The 15,674-nt window shown below is 43.6% G+C and overlaps 1 protein-coding gene across 2 annotated transcripts in view; it reads right to left on the bottom strand.

The window, feature by feature from the left end:
* Positions 1–377: 377 nt before the first annotated feature.
* The window catches only part of EIF2B3 (eukaryotic translation initiation factor 2B subunit gamma), a 118,009-nt gene continuing 102,712 nt past the window's right edge, over positions 378–15,674 (bottom strand). For both annotated transcript variants that reach the window (XM_040231322.1, XM_040231323.1), the window contains exons 11-12: positions 8,352–8,455; positions 378–533 (exon numbers count right to left, since the gene is read on the bottom strand). In XM_040231322.1, coding sequence (XP_040087256.1) covers positions 490–533; positions 8,352–8,455 — 148 coding nt within the window. In that variant the 3' untranslated portion in view covers positions 378–489. The remainder of the gene's footprint in view (positions 534–8,351; positions 8,456–15,674) is intronic.

Genomic DNA, 15,674 nt, shown 5'->3' with positions numbered 1-15,674 from the left:
AGATTCAGGGGCAAGGCTGAGATTCAGGGGCAAGGCTGCCCACACTGGCAGCTGCAGGAGGTGCATCACATGCAGAGGTGGCAATGGCAGCAACTAGGCCTGCAGATCTAGAAAGCCTGATTAGGGTTGGGGGCTGATGGACCTTCAAGTCCTTTCAGGTGGGAGATGCTTTTAAGGGCTAGACTGGGCCAGCCAGTTGGAAAGTAGGCCTCCTGGGAGGTTCACCACCAGACAGCCGCTGCCCCTGCCTCATAACCTTGGTGTATAAGAGCCAGGCCACGTGTCCTGTCTTGTCTCACATGCTGGCTCTTGACAGTTTTTCCAACAGGAACATACACTGTATTCTTGGAGCCCAACTACTCCATAAGTCTCCAGAATGCCTTTGGGAGCCCTTCTTTTATTGGGAAATAAATACAGAGTCAAACAGGTGGGCCAGCCAACATCTGTAGTTCTGGGGGCCAAAAGGAAGGAGTCTGACTTGCTCAGAACTCAGATCTCCATGAGCTCCACGATCACCTCGTTCACTCGTTTGGCTATAAAAGAAAAAGAAAAGGTTGTTTGAGAACTGGAAGCAAATGATTTCATTTCAAATCCGATTACTTCTAATTCTGTGTTCATAAACATTTATTCCTCTCCGATGTGGCTCTGCTCTTTAGAAGCTCTTGGGAAAAACAACTTGCCAAAAGGCCTTTGGGAGAGACAGCATCTTCCCACCCAGGAGGTGGGGACTGACTCTATACACCAGGCTTTCAGGAGACGTTCCATCAGAGGGGAACTGGAACTGAGTCTTAAAGGATGAATAGAGTTTTTTCAGGCAGTGTATCAAGGGGAAGGCATTCCAGGCTCTTAGAACAGCATGAGCAAAGACATAACGATATAAGAAAGAGGAATGTAAAAAAAAAAGAGAAGACAGAGGAATGTGAAAAACTCTGGTGTAGGATAGGGCATGGGGGAAAAGAGTGAGAGGAAAAGAGACTAAATAGTTAAATGGAGATACTCAAAGGAGAAAGGGAGATGTCTCCCATGTCATATGTAAATAATATTGCACAGTCGATAGGGTTATTGTGAGAATTCAATGAGTTAAAGCATACTGAGTGTTTGATAAACAGCGGTTATTATTTTTGTAAAGTTCAAACCCATAAGGCTCTCTATGACCTGACCCTTGTCTCCCTTTCCAGTTTTATTGTCCATCTTTCTCCATTTGTACTTAGAAGCCATATTGTTTTGTAGCTCTAGACCTTAGTATATGCTATTTCCTCTGTCTCAAATGCCTTTCTTCTCCTCCCTACTTACCCAAAATACCCTAATGAAGCATCTCCACTATGTGGTGCCTTCCCTTCTGAACCATTAATTTCCTGGTTTGTGAAAACACTCCACCTCGGATGTATCTCTATTTCTCTGTAAGGATCTTGAGTGCAGAGGCAGTGGATTTATGATCATATCTAGCACAGCTGCTGGCACATGAAAGATTTCAGAGGTCTGTAGTTAAATGACAAGGATAGGGTGTGACTGTGTCTAAAGTTGCAAGGAAGTGAAGATTGGTAAAGTTGAGAAGATCAGGGAATGGTGAAGCTGAGGGGCTGGATGGTTCATTGATGAATCCGTTTAAGTTGTCCAAGATGTTTGGAAAAAGAGAGGGAGGAAGCAGGAAGACTGTGAACCATTGATACATTTAGGAGACTTCCCTGGGAGCTGACCAATTATGTGGTAAAAGGTAAGAAAAGGGTTAACTTTCAACAAGTAGAAGCTATAGAAAGGAGGCAGTGAACCAATGGTCTGGAAGGGGCAGGGGAAACCAGGCATGCCTTCTTCCCTGAGGGCCTGGGGCAGATGTAGGGGAGAGGGGAGTGTTCAGCCTTCTACTGCCTCAGACAGAAAAGGCTGACCACCTGGCTGACAATGGATTCTTTCTGGGTGAGCCTGACCTCTAAAGGTCCAACATCTTTATTGCCATACTTGGGACTTTAAGTGTGACCCTGATAGGTAAGGCAGAAACTCTTGACTTTCCTGCAGCTCTACTTCAGCCTCAGAAGGGTTTGGGGAAGCAAAATGAAAATCGCTCATAATGGTACTAAGTTTAATAATATGAGATGTTTCGGTCCACAGCCTGGAGCCTACTTCTGCTCTGCCAGTAGAAAGGGGGTTTCTGACTAAAGCTCTGGAAACTTTGAGATTTCAGACATATCTTCTGTTCTACCCACCTTTCTAGCTTTGTTTCTTGCTACATCTCCTTTACATACTGTATTCTAGATTTTCCAAATGATTTGCAGTTCCCAACACAAGAGACTGTTTTTTGCTTGCCTGGTTCCCCTTAGTTTGAGAGGTTCTTCCCTTTTGTATATTTGCTGTATAGCCAGCAATTTTAAAATTTAGCCTAAATTCCTTCCTTTGAGATGGTATGCCTGATCCTTGTGCCAAGAACTGAATGATTTCTCTTTTCTGTCCTTAATGAACCCTGACATCATACCCGTGAAACTTTATTGTACTTAGTTCTTATCTGTGTCTCTATAATAGACTGAGCAGCTGGACAGTAAAAGGCAAGTCTTACTCATCTTGACACCCCTAGTCTCCCAGAGCCTAGAATATAGGAGGTGGTATTATTGAAGAAAGCATGTGTGTTCTTGGTGGTTATGTGAGGGTACAGCAGAAGGAAGAGGAGCATGTAGAGAGGAGAAGGCCTCCAATCCCCTTGCCGAAGAGGACACAACTGACACACTGGTGCATCACAGCAAAGGTGCTAGGGGTCGAGAGCATCTTTGGGCCTCTCTCTCTAATGGTCTCCAGTAGGAAGAGAAACCTAGGTCTGGGCCTTTCACAAAGTTTCTGGTATAGCATTGTATTTGACAGAGGCAATCTCATGTGAGAAGAAAAGGTGACAATCCAGAATAGGAGAGCTCTGAGCCACAGAGCTTTGAATTCTCATTGGAATTTGATCACATTATTCCATGTCTTTGGGCTTTGGTTTCCTCATAAAGTTGTGGGGATTCAGTAAGATAACTGATGTAAAGAGCCTTGGTAAGAATTAAACGGAAGTTATAGAATGCACCTGGGTTTGGCTTGTGTGGTCCTGCCCTAGGAAGCCATCTGCTTCCTTCAGTGAGAAGAATGGGAGGGAGGCCCAGACAGTGCTCAGGCTTCTACATTCCCAAGGGCTGGGGCTGGTCTTGGAGTGGGACTGTCAGTCAGGCTCGACCTTGAGGTAAGACTGATTGGAAAAGAACAAAGGAAATGTGTCTTGGGCTAGCTTCCCAGGAACCCCCAGAAGTTCCTCTTGGCCCTTATCCCCTCTGTGGCCATGAGTTAGCCATTTCATCTCATATCTAGATTCTGACATCTGCTTTCCCTTCCCCCAGTCTCCTCCTAGTTTCCAGGCCACTGGAATGTTCTGAAGACAGTCCCAGTTTTATTAACACTCTTCTTGGTCCTTAGTGCTCCAGACCAGAGGGGTGAATGAGGTGTCAGGCTGAGGCAAACAACATCTTATTCTGCTCTGCTAGGCTCCAAATAAATACCTGCACCTTCTCTGGCTTGCTCACTGGGATTCAGGGGAGAAATATCATATCTGGCGTTTTGGGGGAAGATGTATTTTTGTGGAGACTTTCAGTAAGGTGGAGGAAACCTGAAGGGGAGAAACAAGAGTGCTAGTTCTGCTTGACCAGGGTTGGAAGCAGGCTCCAATAAACGCACTGGAAAAGTTCTGGGCTGGAATCAGATCAGCAAAGATCCTAAAGAGAAGAGCACAAGGGAGGAAAGTAAGCTGGGGAAAAACCAATGAGACAGAGGGGAATGGCAAGTCACATACGAGAAGCTGCACTGTTGGGAGGCTGGGGAGGATTCCTGCTGGTCAGGACTTGACCTATGTACCCATCAGATCTACTTTCATGCCCAAAGGACTGACCACTGTGGTCCCAGGGAAGAGATCCAAGTTCTCTCTCTGCAAGTAATGAGAGACTCAGATGAAACGTCCAATTAGTCTCCCAGGTTTTGACTTTGTTGGCTGTAGCTTTTCAGTTGGCTTGAGCAGGAGGTCAAACTTGGCTGCCAGGATTTTTGCCAGAGATAATCTCATTAACTGAGCATGCTGGGTGGGGTGAGAAAGGCTGGAACTGCTAGAAAATGCCTTGTTCTCCCAGTAATGCTAGAAAAGGGCAGTGGGGCCTACACTGGGTTATGAGAGTCCTGTTTTCAGGGTAGAGTCCCATTTTTGCTACGGATGTGGTGACTCTGTGGCATGCAAATGACTGGGATTTGGAGAGAGGACAGTATTACTTCTGAGGATGAATGTTTTTTCCTAAAATCCCTCCATGGGAGAAAGACTGACTGGGGACCTTGCTATCTCCTGACCTCTTTGCTAGTGAGGACCTAAGTTGATGTTTGTCTAGGTCATCCATAGTAACAGGTCGAGATTGCTACACTGATGGCTGGGAATTTGCTTTCTCAATATAGCTCAGCCTCAAAGAAAAGTGATAGTGGGAACAGGCTGACTGGCCAGGAATACCTGTGGCAGGAAGGCACTGACTACTGTGCTGGCTGCAGCGATCCCTCTAACATAGAGGACAGAGCAAGAAATGTTGGGGATCTCCAGTTTAAAGACTTCCCTGGCCCCTTCTTCAGGACCCTTAATGAGGGGGCACAAAGTGTTAGTTAGAACCAGAAAGCCCTGGAGGCATTGCAGCCTGTGACATCTTAGGGGTGTGGCAAGCCCAGCCCTGTGCTCCTTGATGGGAGATGATGTGCCTCAAACCCTCACTATCTGGCATTCATTATTCATTCATGCATTCTGCACACAAAACTAAGAGGGGTCCTTGCAAAGGAAAAGAAAGGCGCACTATGACTTTGTTGGAAGTGGGGAGAGGAAGGAGGAGAAACTGTGAGGTTCCAGGTTCCAGCATGTAAGAAAGGGGGGGGGGTAGGGTATGACCCTGTAGGGCAGTGGCAAATGGAGTTCACACATTCAAATATGCCTGTAAAAACAACAAAAGGAAGCATCTCCTGGCTCTAGGAGGGACTGAAACAAGAAAGCACTGGGGTATTTCTACTTTTTTGCTGAGCAGGAGCTAATTTACAAAGCAAAGAGGCAAGAAGGAGGTAGAAGAAACATTGCATGGGGCCACAAACCCAAATAGAAGAGAACAAAAAGGACAGAGAGATGTAATGAGGAGTCAGGGAGCGGATGGGATTATCCTATCCTGCTTTTGAAGGATCCCTTCTAAGGCTTTCCACAAAGTCAGAGAATAGGCTGAGGTTCTGAATTCTATTTTAAAGAAACAACCAATAGGCCCTAGATGATCAAAAACCAAATTTCTCTTCAAGCCAAGGGTAGGTATGGGTGAACTGGTACATCGAGCAGGAGAAAGAGCTAAGACCTGAGGTTCCTGAGGAGAGAAAGAGCCAGGATATGGAGGCCAAATATATTTTTCCTACCTGTTGGGGAAAGATGGACTAAAGGGAGAAAAAGAGTATCGCTGGTTAAATTTTGCTAGGCAAGCCAGGAGTGGCTTCTTCCTCTGGTCTTTTTGGAGGCTGTCAATAGTTCAGGCTGAAGACCCAGTTGTGTCATGTACTAGCTGTGTTCAGTTCAGTTCAGTCGCTCAGTCGTGTCCAATGCTTTGCGACCCCATGAATTGCAGCACTCCAGGCCTCCCTGTCCATCTCCAACTCCCGGAGTTCACTCAGACTCATGTCCATCGAGTCTGTGATGCCATCCAGCCATTTCATCCTCTGTCATCCCCTTCTCCTCCTGCCCCCAATCCCTCCCAGCATCAGAGTCTTTTCCAATGAGTCAACTCTTCGCATGAGGTGGCCAAAGTACTGGAGTTTCAGCTTTAGCATCATTCCTTCCAAAGAACACCCAGGACTGATCTCCACTTTTGGTAAATTTCAGCTCTCAAAGTCTCAGTTTCCACTTTACCAAATGGGTCAATAAAGAATCCCTACCTCAGAGGGCTTTCATGAGAACCCAGTAAGACAGTGCACAAGAGAACATTTTAAAGCTGTATACAATAGCCAGAAGCCAGTGGGCCCCTCAGGAAGGCAGTGCCATCCTTCCCCCTTGTGCTGGGGTTCAAGCTGGTGTCCCAGCCCCCTCATTTAGGCTCATACCTTCAGCTTGCACGGGATCATGGCAGAAGGTACCAACAGCTGGGAAGCCACTGCTGACCAACACTCCAGCCCAAAGGCTCTCTGGTGAGATACCAGGTGGAGTTTGTCCCCTACAGACTGAACTAAAAATGCCAGCCTTCCCTGCAGCAAGGGCATGGATAGATAACCTAGGTTTGACCTGTTAGTGCAGCCACCAGAAACCATGAGCTGGGAACTAGTGACACAAAAATATAGGAACCGGAGAGATTCCACTTTGGGGCTGCTGGGCGGCTGGAGCAGCAGAGCAAGCATGTAGCATCCAGTGTTCAGTGAAGATGGCAGCAGTGTCCTCACCAGAATGATCTGGAGGGTAAATCTTGGCTATGACCCATTTTCTAAGCTTGATTCTGCAGCCATTGTGGAGCTGTGAGCTATCTAGTATCTTTTCAATGAATTCTTTATCAGTTTAAATCACCCAGAGTTAGTTTATATTGCTTACAACAAAGAACTTTATTGGTAAACTAGTATCACTCAGAAAAATCCTTTTAGAAATGACAATTCTCACATGTAGAGGAAGAAAGTATTTGAAATGTGAGAGGAAAGGCAGTGAGAAGAAAAGTTATGTCTAGTCTCTAGTGAAGAAATAAGGCTGAGGAGTGGTTTCAGGCAAAGGCAGCATCTCCTCAGTTCACTTATCAGTGTTCCATTTGGTTCCTTCATCAGCATAAGTTTAGAAAAAAAGTCAGAAGAGATCTCATGATAATTGCAACTGTCTCACAAATGTCTTTTTTGGAACCCTAACTCTCTGCCTTGAAATGCCCCCAAATTTCCTTTACCAAGGGATCCAAAATTCATTTGCTCATCTCTACATTTCCCATGTCTACTATAAACTAGGACCTGTTCTGAGAGCTAGGGACACATGTTGAAATAAGTCAGTCCTTGGTCTGAGGTTCTTAGTCTAGTAGGGAAGATAGATTCATAGATAATTGCCATTTGTATATGTGCTTTAATTAAGGTATTGACAAAGGTGTGGAGGAGGAAGGAATGCTGTTTGACTGTGAGGAGTCATGGAAAGAGTCAGGAAGGTTCTATAGAGAAAACACTTGGGCAGAATCATTAAGAATTCCAGACAGAGAGAGGACATGTGCAAAAGCACGGAGAGGTACAAGAGCATGGTGCATATGTGGAGCTCTAAGCCCCGTGGTATGCTCCAGGAGTCGTGTATAATCCTCACAACTTTTAACTGTATTTAGTTCTCACAATGATCCTCCAAAATAAGTTATTATTGTCTCAGTTTTTCTAGTTTCAAACATCTGAGGCCTAGAAATTAAAAACAACCTGGTGCCCATCCAGTGATTTGCACAGCTGAGATCTGAACCCAGGTCTGTTTTGAGTCTAAAGCTCACAGGAGAGGTATATGACTTTAAAATAAAAAGGGAAGGAGAAAAAATGGAAGAAGGCCTTTACTTACTGGGAGAAGGAAAAGGTGGCTTCCACCAACTCAGAACTGGTGGATTTTGTTTTTTCAGCAACTCTCCTACCCCACCCTAGTTTAGGTTTAAGGAATAATCTGAAAAGGAATGTGCCCTCTTTACTGATCTTGAGCTTTGGCTACTTTTTGGTTAAAAATCCTCAGCCAAATTATGGACCATTCCAATTTGCCCAGCCCAGCAGGAAAACCCTGATGTTTGTATGTCTTTTAAGCATTACATAGACTTTCTATAGCTACAGAGCAGAGCAAGCTAACACTAAAGCATCTTTAAGCAGCTGAGGATGGCACTGAGACAATGGCTTTCAAGAAGCTACTAACCTTCTTCCAGGCCAAGAATCCATGGGACTCCTCTCCCTTAACTACCAGGTCAGATGAAGTACCCAAGGACTGCAGGAGGCTGCCAGAGATAGTTCCAGAGCCTCTGTTGATCACTGGCCCTTTTCTCTTATGCCTGACAGCCACTGTAAAGTATTGGTGCCGATCTGGGTCATTAGATATTTCTGGTATGTTTTAAATTTTTTGGTAGTAAGGCTGCATAAATATATATGAAGACCTATCTAACAAGATAAAATTTTCATGATGGAACTGTGAAGTCAGAATTTAAAAATGTGACAGTGATGTCAATTGCCCTCCTAAGATGGCTTTTATCAATTTATATGTTCTCACCTGTGGGGTATGCATATGCTTGTTCCCCAGTTCTCATCAGCACGGGTGTTACCTGTGTTAGTGTGATATGAAAACAATAGCATCTGTGATTGTAATTTGGGTTCTGGTTTACCTTTGGCTTCAATCCTCTGGCTGCTTCCAATTAGGCAGTTCTTGATGTCTGCTCCCTTCTCAATTACAGCGTTGTTGCAGATGACGCTGCTCTGGATGTTGCTTCTGTAACACAGTAGCCAAATTAGGGAGTGTCCATGTCTCTCATCACCATCCTCATCCTTATGGGTTGGAGGTTCTGGTTCCTCCATATGCTAGGAATAGCTGGCCAGTCTAGTTAATGGTTACATGCTTATGCCAGAAGACAGAATGCCTCAAGAGAGGATTGGGCTTTAGAGAAGTCCAGAGTCTGTATGTGCTCATAATGATATTCACCCAAAGCCTGACAAGAGCAAACAGTATTATTTCAGTTCTTTAGGCACCCCAGACCTGGAGGTCTAAATTCCATCCTTTGGTCTGGGGGTGGAAGCTGGCCCTGACCCCTGGGCTGATCCATTGCTTCTGCCTCTCATCTGGGAATATATAAAAAATTTCAGTGGAGGCTCAGATCCAGTGAATCTTCCTAGGAGATAAGCTATAGAAATAATGGGTACCCCACAGCTCTTACCACAGATTCTGGTTAATCAAAACCATAATTATTTAGAAAAATAGGATATTTTTAAAGCCAACTCCATGCTATATAAGAGCCTACTCTAGACCCTAAAGCCACATTCTCAAGAGTAGCACCACTGGCTCTTAGCATTTGAATGTGTTTAAAAAGCATCCTCTTGGCTTCCAAGGATGGGTGGGTGGGGGAAAAGTCCTTCTGAAAATCTTCACTAGCATTTATTACATACCTACTTCAGGCCAGGCACTGTGCTAAGCAGTCTACATACATTACAGAAGTGACTCACCCAGATGATTCTAGGAGTATCATTTTTACCTCTGATAAAATAACCAAATTTTGCAGATGAGATGACAGATTAAGAGAAGTTAAACTATTTACCTAAAACCACATTAACAGCCAAGTAGTAATTTCAAAACTAAGTCTGCCTGACTCCAGAATCCATACATGCATGGTCAAACAAAGAAATTAGGGGAGAAGACTAGAGGAAGCCTGGGGTTGTTTTTCTGGGCCAAGATGGCTCTGTGGAATGAGATCTATCCTAATAAAGGAATATTCAGTCCCTAAAGAGTCAGAAGTGGGCAGCTGGAGGGGAGAAGGAGGTAAGTAGGAACGGTCTGAGTGTCCATTTAAACAAAATAAAACAACTAAGGAAAAATCCTCAAGCAATCCAAGAGGCCTGGGGGATGGAAAAGAGGCCATTCCAAGGACTGAAACTATCATCCACAGGCCATAAAAAAGATTCTTGCCAAGTGCCAAAATTTTAGTAAAATGCAAAAAAGTAACTCCAGCATTTATGGCATTTCAGAGCCTTCTTTATTCTTCTAGAAGGTTAAAGCTTGTCAGAAAGTGGCAAAGGTCAAAGCCATAGCACTCTGGTGTGGGCTAGAGATGGGTAGAGAAAATATAAGGTTTTTTTTTTTGGCTGCTTGGTGAGGCATGTGGGATCTTAGTTCTCAACCAGGGATCAAACCCATGCCCCCTACAATAGAAGCATGGAGTCTCAACCACTGGTCCACCAGGGAAGTCCCAGTACCAGTTTTTTTGGCTCAAACTCAGGATATACTCAGTGGGTGGGCATTAAGGGACCTTCCAGAACTTTTCAATTTGCCCTCCCTGAGAGAAAACAGTCCAATCAGCAGTTAGGGTGATTCCTGATCCTGGGTGAAAATTCACCCCAAAAGAGTAGTAAGGAAGTATATAGAAAGCTTCAGACACAGAGGCTTCTGAGATATAGTAGTAGGTTTATAACTGGCTGCTAGTTTGTCATTGAAAAGTCTCACTTCTTTTTTCAAAATGGGAGTAAGAAGATGCTTCTTGCTCAGTAGCTTAAGAGTATATAGTATGCTCTGGAGTTAGGCAAGAGGTAAACATAGTCAGTAAACGAGAAAGAGCCAAGAGGAACTCAAGCAGCCATAATCAGAGAGTACTAAATGACTATTTTGGAATCTGGAACACAAGTGGGAACCATCTGTGGAAGGAAGAGTCTGGAATGACTGAAGTCAGATTTCTACAGCAATGGAGAGCGTGGGTGCTTATGTTTTACAGGTCTGACTCAGATCTTCAGGAACTGCCCATATTGCTTTGTTGCTTGTTTCATCCAGTTTGTGTGTAACTCCCTCAGACAAATAAACCACCACTAGTGAATCTGCAGATGTGATCAGGAAAAAGTGGAAGCTCTTGGTCAGTGGATCTGTGGAAGGCTTTGAGGTGAACACCTGAAAAAAGGCCTTAGTGAGTGTGAAACTATTTTCTACCACTTGTTTCTTCAATTGTTTGCCATGATCGATCACTGTTGCAGTCACAAGTCACCTTCATTAGTAAGGCTGGGGTACTCTGGAAAAATTTTAAGCCAATTTAGCTTTCCCCCTGTTGAGAAAGAACTCCAAGGTTAAGGATTTTACTGGAAGTATATGTGTTTGCTCAGGCTGGAGGGGAAGGACAGACACTACTATATCTAACAAGCCCCCTCCACGCTGCCAGTAAAGATTGCCTTAAAGTAGGAGGGGAGATGACCTCCTATATAGCTCATGAAAAGACCCAGCTCTAGTACCAGAACTACAGCTTCTACATTCTACTTTAAGCTCTCAGCTGGGTACTAAGGACTCTGCTGTGCTGATGCCTGGCTGTGTTCTCTAGGAATCTGCTTGGAGATGGCTAAGATTAATGGACTTTTGATCTTCACTTCTTGTGTGTGTGCAGTTTCTAAGTTATGTCTGACTCTTGTGACCCTGTGGACTGTAGCCCTCCAGGCTCCTCTGTCCATGTAATTTTCCAGGCAAGAATACTGGAGTGGGTTGCCATTTCCTATTCCAGGGGATCTTCCCAACCCAGGGATTAAACCCATATCTCTTGCATCTCCTGCATTAGCAGGTGGATTTTTTACCACTGGTGCCAGCTGGGAAGCCCTCACTTCTTAATGCTGTCAAATTTTAAGCAAAGCTGCAAGCCTTGGGAAATTACCCTGAAAACCCTAAAGCTTCAGTGGACAGGAGGCCATAAGAAAAACACAGAGGCCTATAGTAAGATCACTGCTTAGCCAGGCACACCATGCCATACCATGGCACATGACATGAGGAAGAAGCCCTCACCTGGGAATCAGGGATGCCTCCAAATTCTCATTCCTCTTCTGGTTTTAGTTAGGACTTTTTTCAGTTTACTTCAGGAGAGAAGGGAACTTACATAAATGTGATGTCTAATACAGCTCAGTCACTACACAAAGCACTTTATATTCATTATGTCACTTAATCCTTTTAGCAAACCTGCAGGAATGGTGGTATTTATTCTAATTTTTACACAAAAAAACTGGGGCTCACAGAGATTAAGCCATGTGCCCAAGCCTACACAGTGGGAAGTGACCCTCCACTGTACTACAGGCTTCTGCCTCAGCTGCTGATTGGCAGTGTTTGGCAAAGAGCCATGAAACTTTTCATAACTCTGAGGACAGGCAGGTTCTTCTCTGGGGATTAGCTGGCAGGCTTGCTAAATTTATTCATAACCTTAGGGGAGAAAAGCTTTTTAGGCATATGACTAAATGTCTACTCTAGGCCCATCCACTGCTTCAGTCCAAAGACTATGGCTGAGTTGCCCGTATCTCTCCAGATGCCAGAAGCTCCTTGCCTTGGCCCAAGGGGCTCTGGTCCAGGTGTCTTCTTTTAGAAGAAGAATCATGTATTATTTTTAATGAAATATTTCAGGCACAGATAAGTCCCAGGTGGTACTAGTGGTAAAGAACCTGTCTGCCAGTGCAGGAGATGTAAGAGATGCAGGTTTGATCCCTGGATCAGGAAGATCCCCTGGAGGAGGGCATGGCAACACACTCCAGTGTTCTTGCCTGGAGAATCCCATGGACAGAGGAGCCTGGCAGGGTAGAGTCCACAGAGTCACAAAGAGTTGGACACGACTGAAGCAACTTAGCACTCAGCACAGCAGAGAAAAATACACAGAATATAAAGAACCCTCCAAAAAATAATACAAAAATACAGCAATTTTCTCTGCTCACATTTCCCCCGCTCTCCTCCCAGAGGTAACTACTGTTTGACTCTGGTATTTATTGTTCTTAAGCATTTTTACTTCATATAATAGTAAATGATATATTGTATTCTTTTGCAAATGTTAAAATTTTTATATAAATGCTATCATTCTCTACATCTATATATCCTAGTGCAACTTCCTTATTTCCCCTTCAACATCATATCTGTGACATTTACCCAGGTTAATTCATGTAATGAGATATAATACTTGTAAAAATATCTCATTTTCTTTCTGTCTCTAGTCACTCTTGCTCTTGGGTCCTGCAGATTAATATATACTGTCTCGGGGACTTCCCTGGTGGTCCAGTGGTTAAGAATCTGCCTTCCAATGCACGGGATGTGGGTTTGATTCCTGATCCAGGAAGATCCCACATGCTGAGAGGCAACTAAGCCTGTGCGCCACAACTACTGAGCCTGTGCACCTAGATTCTGTGCTCCAAACAAGAGAATTCAACACAATGAGAAGCCCACACACTGCAACCAAGAGTAGCCCCCATTCTCTACTACTAGACAAAGTCCATGCCCAGCGCTGAAGACCCAGTGCAGCCAAAAAATAAATAAGTAAAATGTACTCTCTCCAGCGAGTAGGCCGAACATTTCTTCCTTTTCCCTTCACAACCTTACACAAAGGTTTAGTGGTAAAAATGTCTCCCTCCTAAGAAATTGAATTATATTCCCTAAGCAGAGGCAAAGAAAAAGAAAAACAAGGATTTGGGAGGGAATCAAAGAGGTAACAATTAAAAAATATATGTATTATTATTATCTTTTTGGCCACACCACCTGACTTGCAGGATCTTTGTTCCCCAACCAGGGATTGAATCTGGGCCCACAACAGTGAAAGCATGGAGTCCTAACCATTGGACTGCCAAGGAGTTTCCAAGATGTAACAATCTTAAAAGAAATAAGCTGGAGTATTCTCAGAATATGGGTTTAGTGCAAACAGTTCAAATAGAGAATGAATCAAAAGTCCTAAGGAGTCCCTTAAGTCCAGGGGATCTTGTCAGTTTTATAATTTGCTTTTTTTAAAAAATAAAATTGTTGTTGAAGAAATGTGGACAGAACTCTTTTAATGATTATGATCTTTCTGCAACTCTCAATGCCAAAGACTTACACTCAACCTACCCATTTATCAGTATTTTGTTTCCTTACCTACTTGGCTTTATTATGTCTTCAAGCAGAGTTTTCTAGAGGGTTCACGGGCACCACATTCCTAAGCCTTGGAGTATTTTTGATGATTTTATACTTTAACCCTAACTTCACTATCTATAGGACTCTTTAAGTCACAACTGTTTTCCTTCCAAATTTTCTAAATGTTGTTTTACTGTCTTCTGGCCTTAAATGTCATAGAAAAGTATGAGGCCAGCCTGGTTTTCTCCTTTCTCTGTGCCCTGAGATTTTGTAAAAGTGGTTTTACCATTTCTCCTTTGGACTGCCCAAGTCAATGTTCCTTATGTTGGTCAAGTCTTGGTGTTCTTTTTGGATTTGACCTAAATTTCATTGTGTCTGGCAGATATTCTCTAGTCTGTGTATGGGTACATGGCAGTTATCTAGTTTTATTACAGATGAAGCTTCCTTCTCTGGTTTTGTTTTCATCTTGGTGAGTTTCAAGGAGTTAAAGTATTTACTCCAAGACTTTTCTAGAAGTAAACAGGGCTCGCTTGACAGAAATCAGTCAATTACAGTAGGAGGGCTTAAATCAAGGATCTCTATTTTTCATTTAGTAAATACTTACCAGGTATCTAGTACATGAAAAGTACAGTACTGTGAATTAGTACTCTATTAGGGATACAAAGACATATGAGAAGTATTTCTGTAGAAATTATAGTCTTTGAGGCAAAAAGAAAGATGCATTAAATATCACACAAGCATAAGTGATGGTTACACCAGGAACACAGAGGTGGAGGAGATAATATCGGGCTAGGAAAATTTAAGAAAACTGCACGAAGCAGCTGGAATACATATTGGACCTTGAAATATGGGTAGGACTTCTACAGGTAAAGATCTCTAGAAAGAGACAATTCAGGCAGAATCAATGTCAGGACTAAGGAGAGTGGAAAGGTAAGGGGCTCAGTGGGCAGGGAAGCGGGTTAAGTGTCGGTACAGAGGACACTCAAGGTAACAACGCGAAACAGTAATATCTTGTTTGATTTGGAGGGCTGCACTTGCTGCCTGTAGAAAGCATGGGAAATCCAGGTAAAATCCTGGTTCCCCAGCCTGCCTGCATGTGAAGGTGTTACCCTAGACTGCTGCTTGGGTCATTCACCTTGGACTAGGAAGAAATGCAGGTGTTAATCAAGACCAGAAGATTAAAGACACAGACCATGGGATTGACAATTAAGTTTTCACTATATTTTGGATTGCTGAGCATCAGCTGTCATATAAATTGGAAGTGGCAGAAAATGAGAAAGACAGGCAGAAGCCTTCTCTGCATAGTCTTGCCTACACCTTTCCCAAGGTGGTTCTATTAGCATCCTTCAAGCCCTGAGGACCTCGGGCAGGTGTTCAAGCCACTGTCCAAACCACTGCTGGCAGAGACAAGCAGACCAAGAATATGAGAAACTCCTTTCTAGACAAATTCATGCTCCTACTCTGCCATTTAGTCTAGATGTAATAGCATCAGGGTAATCAAGTCTCACATGACTACAATTTAATCACCTTCCCTAAATTTACTGTAAGTAATTAAAACTAAATGACCTGAAAATAATGGGAAAAAAGATCATATGGGATGCAAGATGTCTGATCATATCACCAACAGCTAATCTGCAGGGTTGGGTAGTCTCTAATGGCCTTCCAAGTCATTAGCCCCAGGTGGGCTACCTAGAGATTCACTTAAACTTTTTTTCTTTTTACAATAGCTGGAAAAACAGCAGCAGCCACCATCTACACCTTTCCTGTTTCCCCAGCTAGATGCCTTATTAGGCTATCTGAGAGTATACCTCCACCCACTATGACTCTGGGATATTATGCTAGGTCTTTCTATGAATTTCTCTCATATAAGTAAACTGGAGTTCTTTGGAAGCCTTAGTTTCCTTACCAAGTTTATTTACATCAATTCAGGACACTAACAGTGGGCTTTAAACATCTGCTCCTTTGTCTGCCCATCCACAGGGAAAGAGGGAGAGATTACCAATTAAAGCAAACAAGAAAGTTATAGCACTCTCTTTGTTGGAAGGTCTGAGGTAAGATGAGACAGAGCGTAGAAGTTATAAAGCCTCATGAGCTACTCTAGAACTAAGTGATCAAATGG

This window comes from Oryx dammah, unplaced genomic scaffold (assembly GCF_014754425.2).
Source record: "Oryx dammah isolate SB20612 unplaced genomic scaffold, SCBI_Odam_1.1 HiC_scaffold_28, whole genome shotgun sequence".
NCBI lineage: Eukaryota > Metazoa > Chordata > Mammalia > Artiodactyla > Bovidae > Oryx > Oryx dammah.
This window is presented reverse-complemented; position numbering and strand designations above follow the sequence as displayed.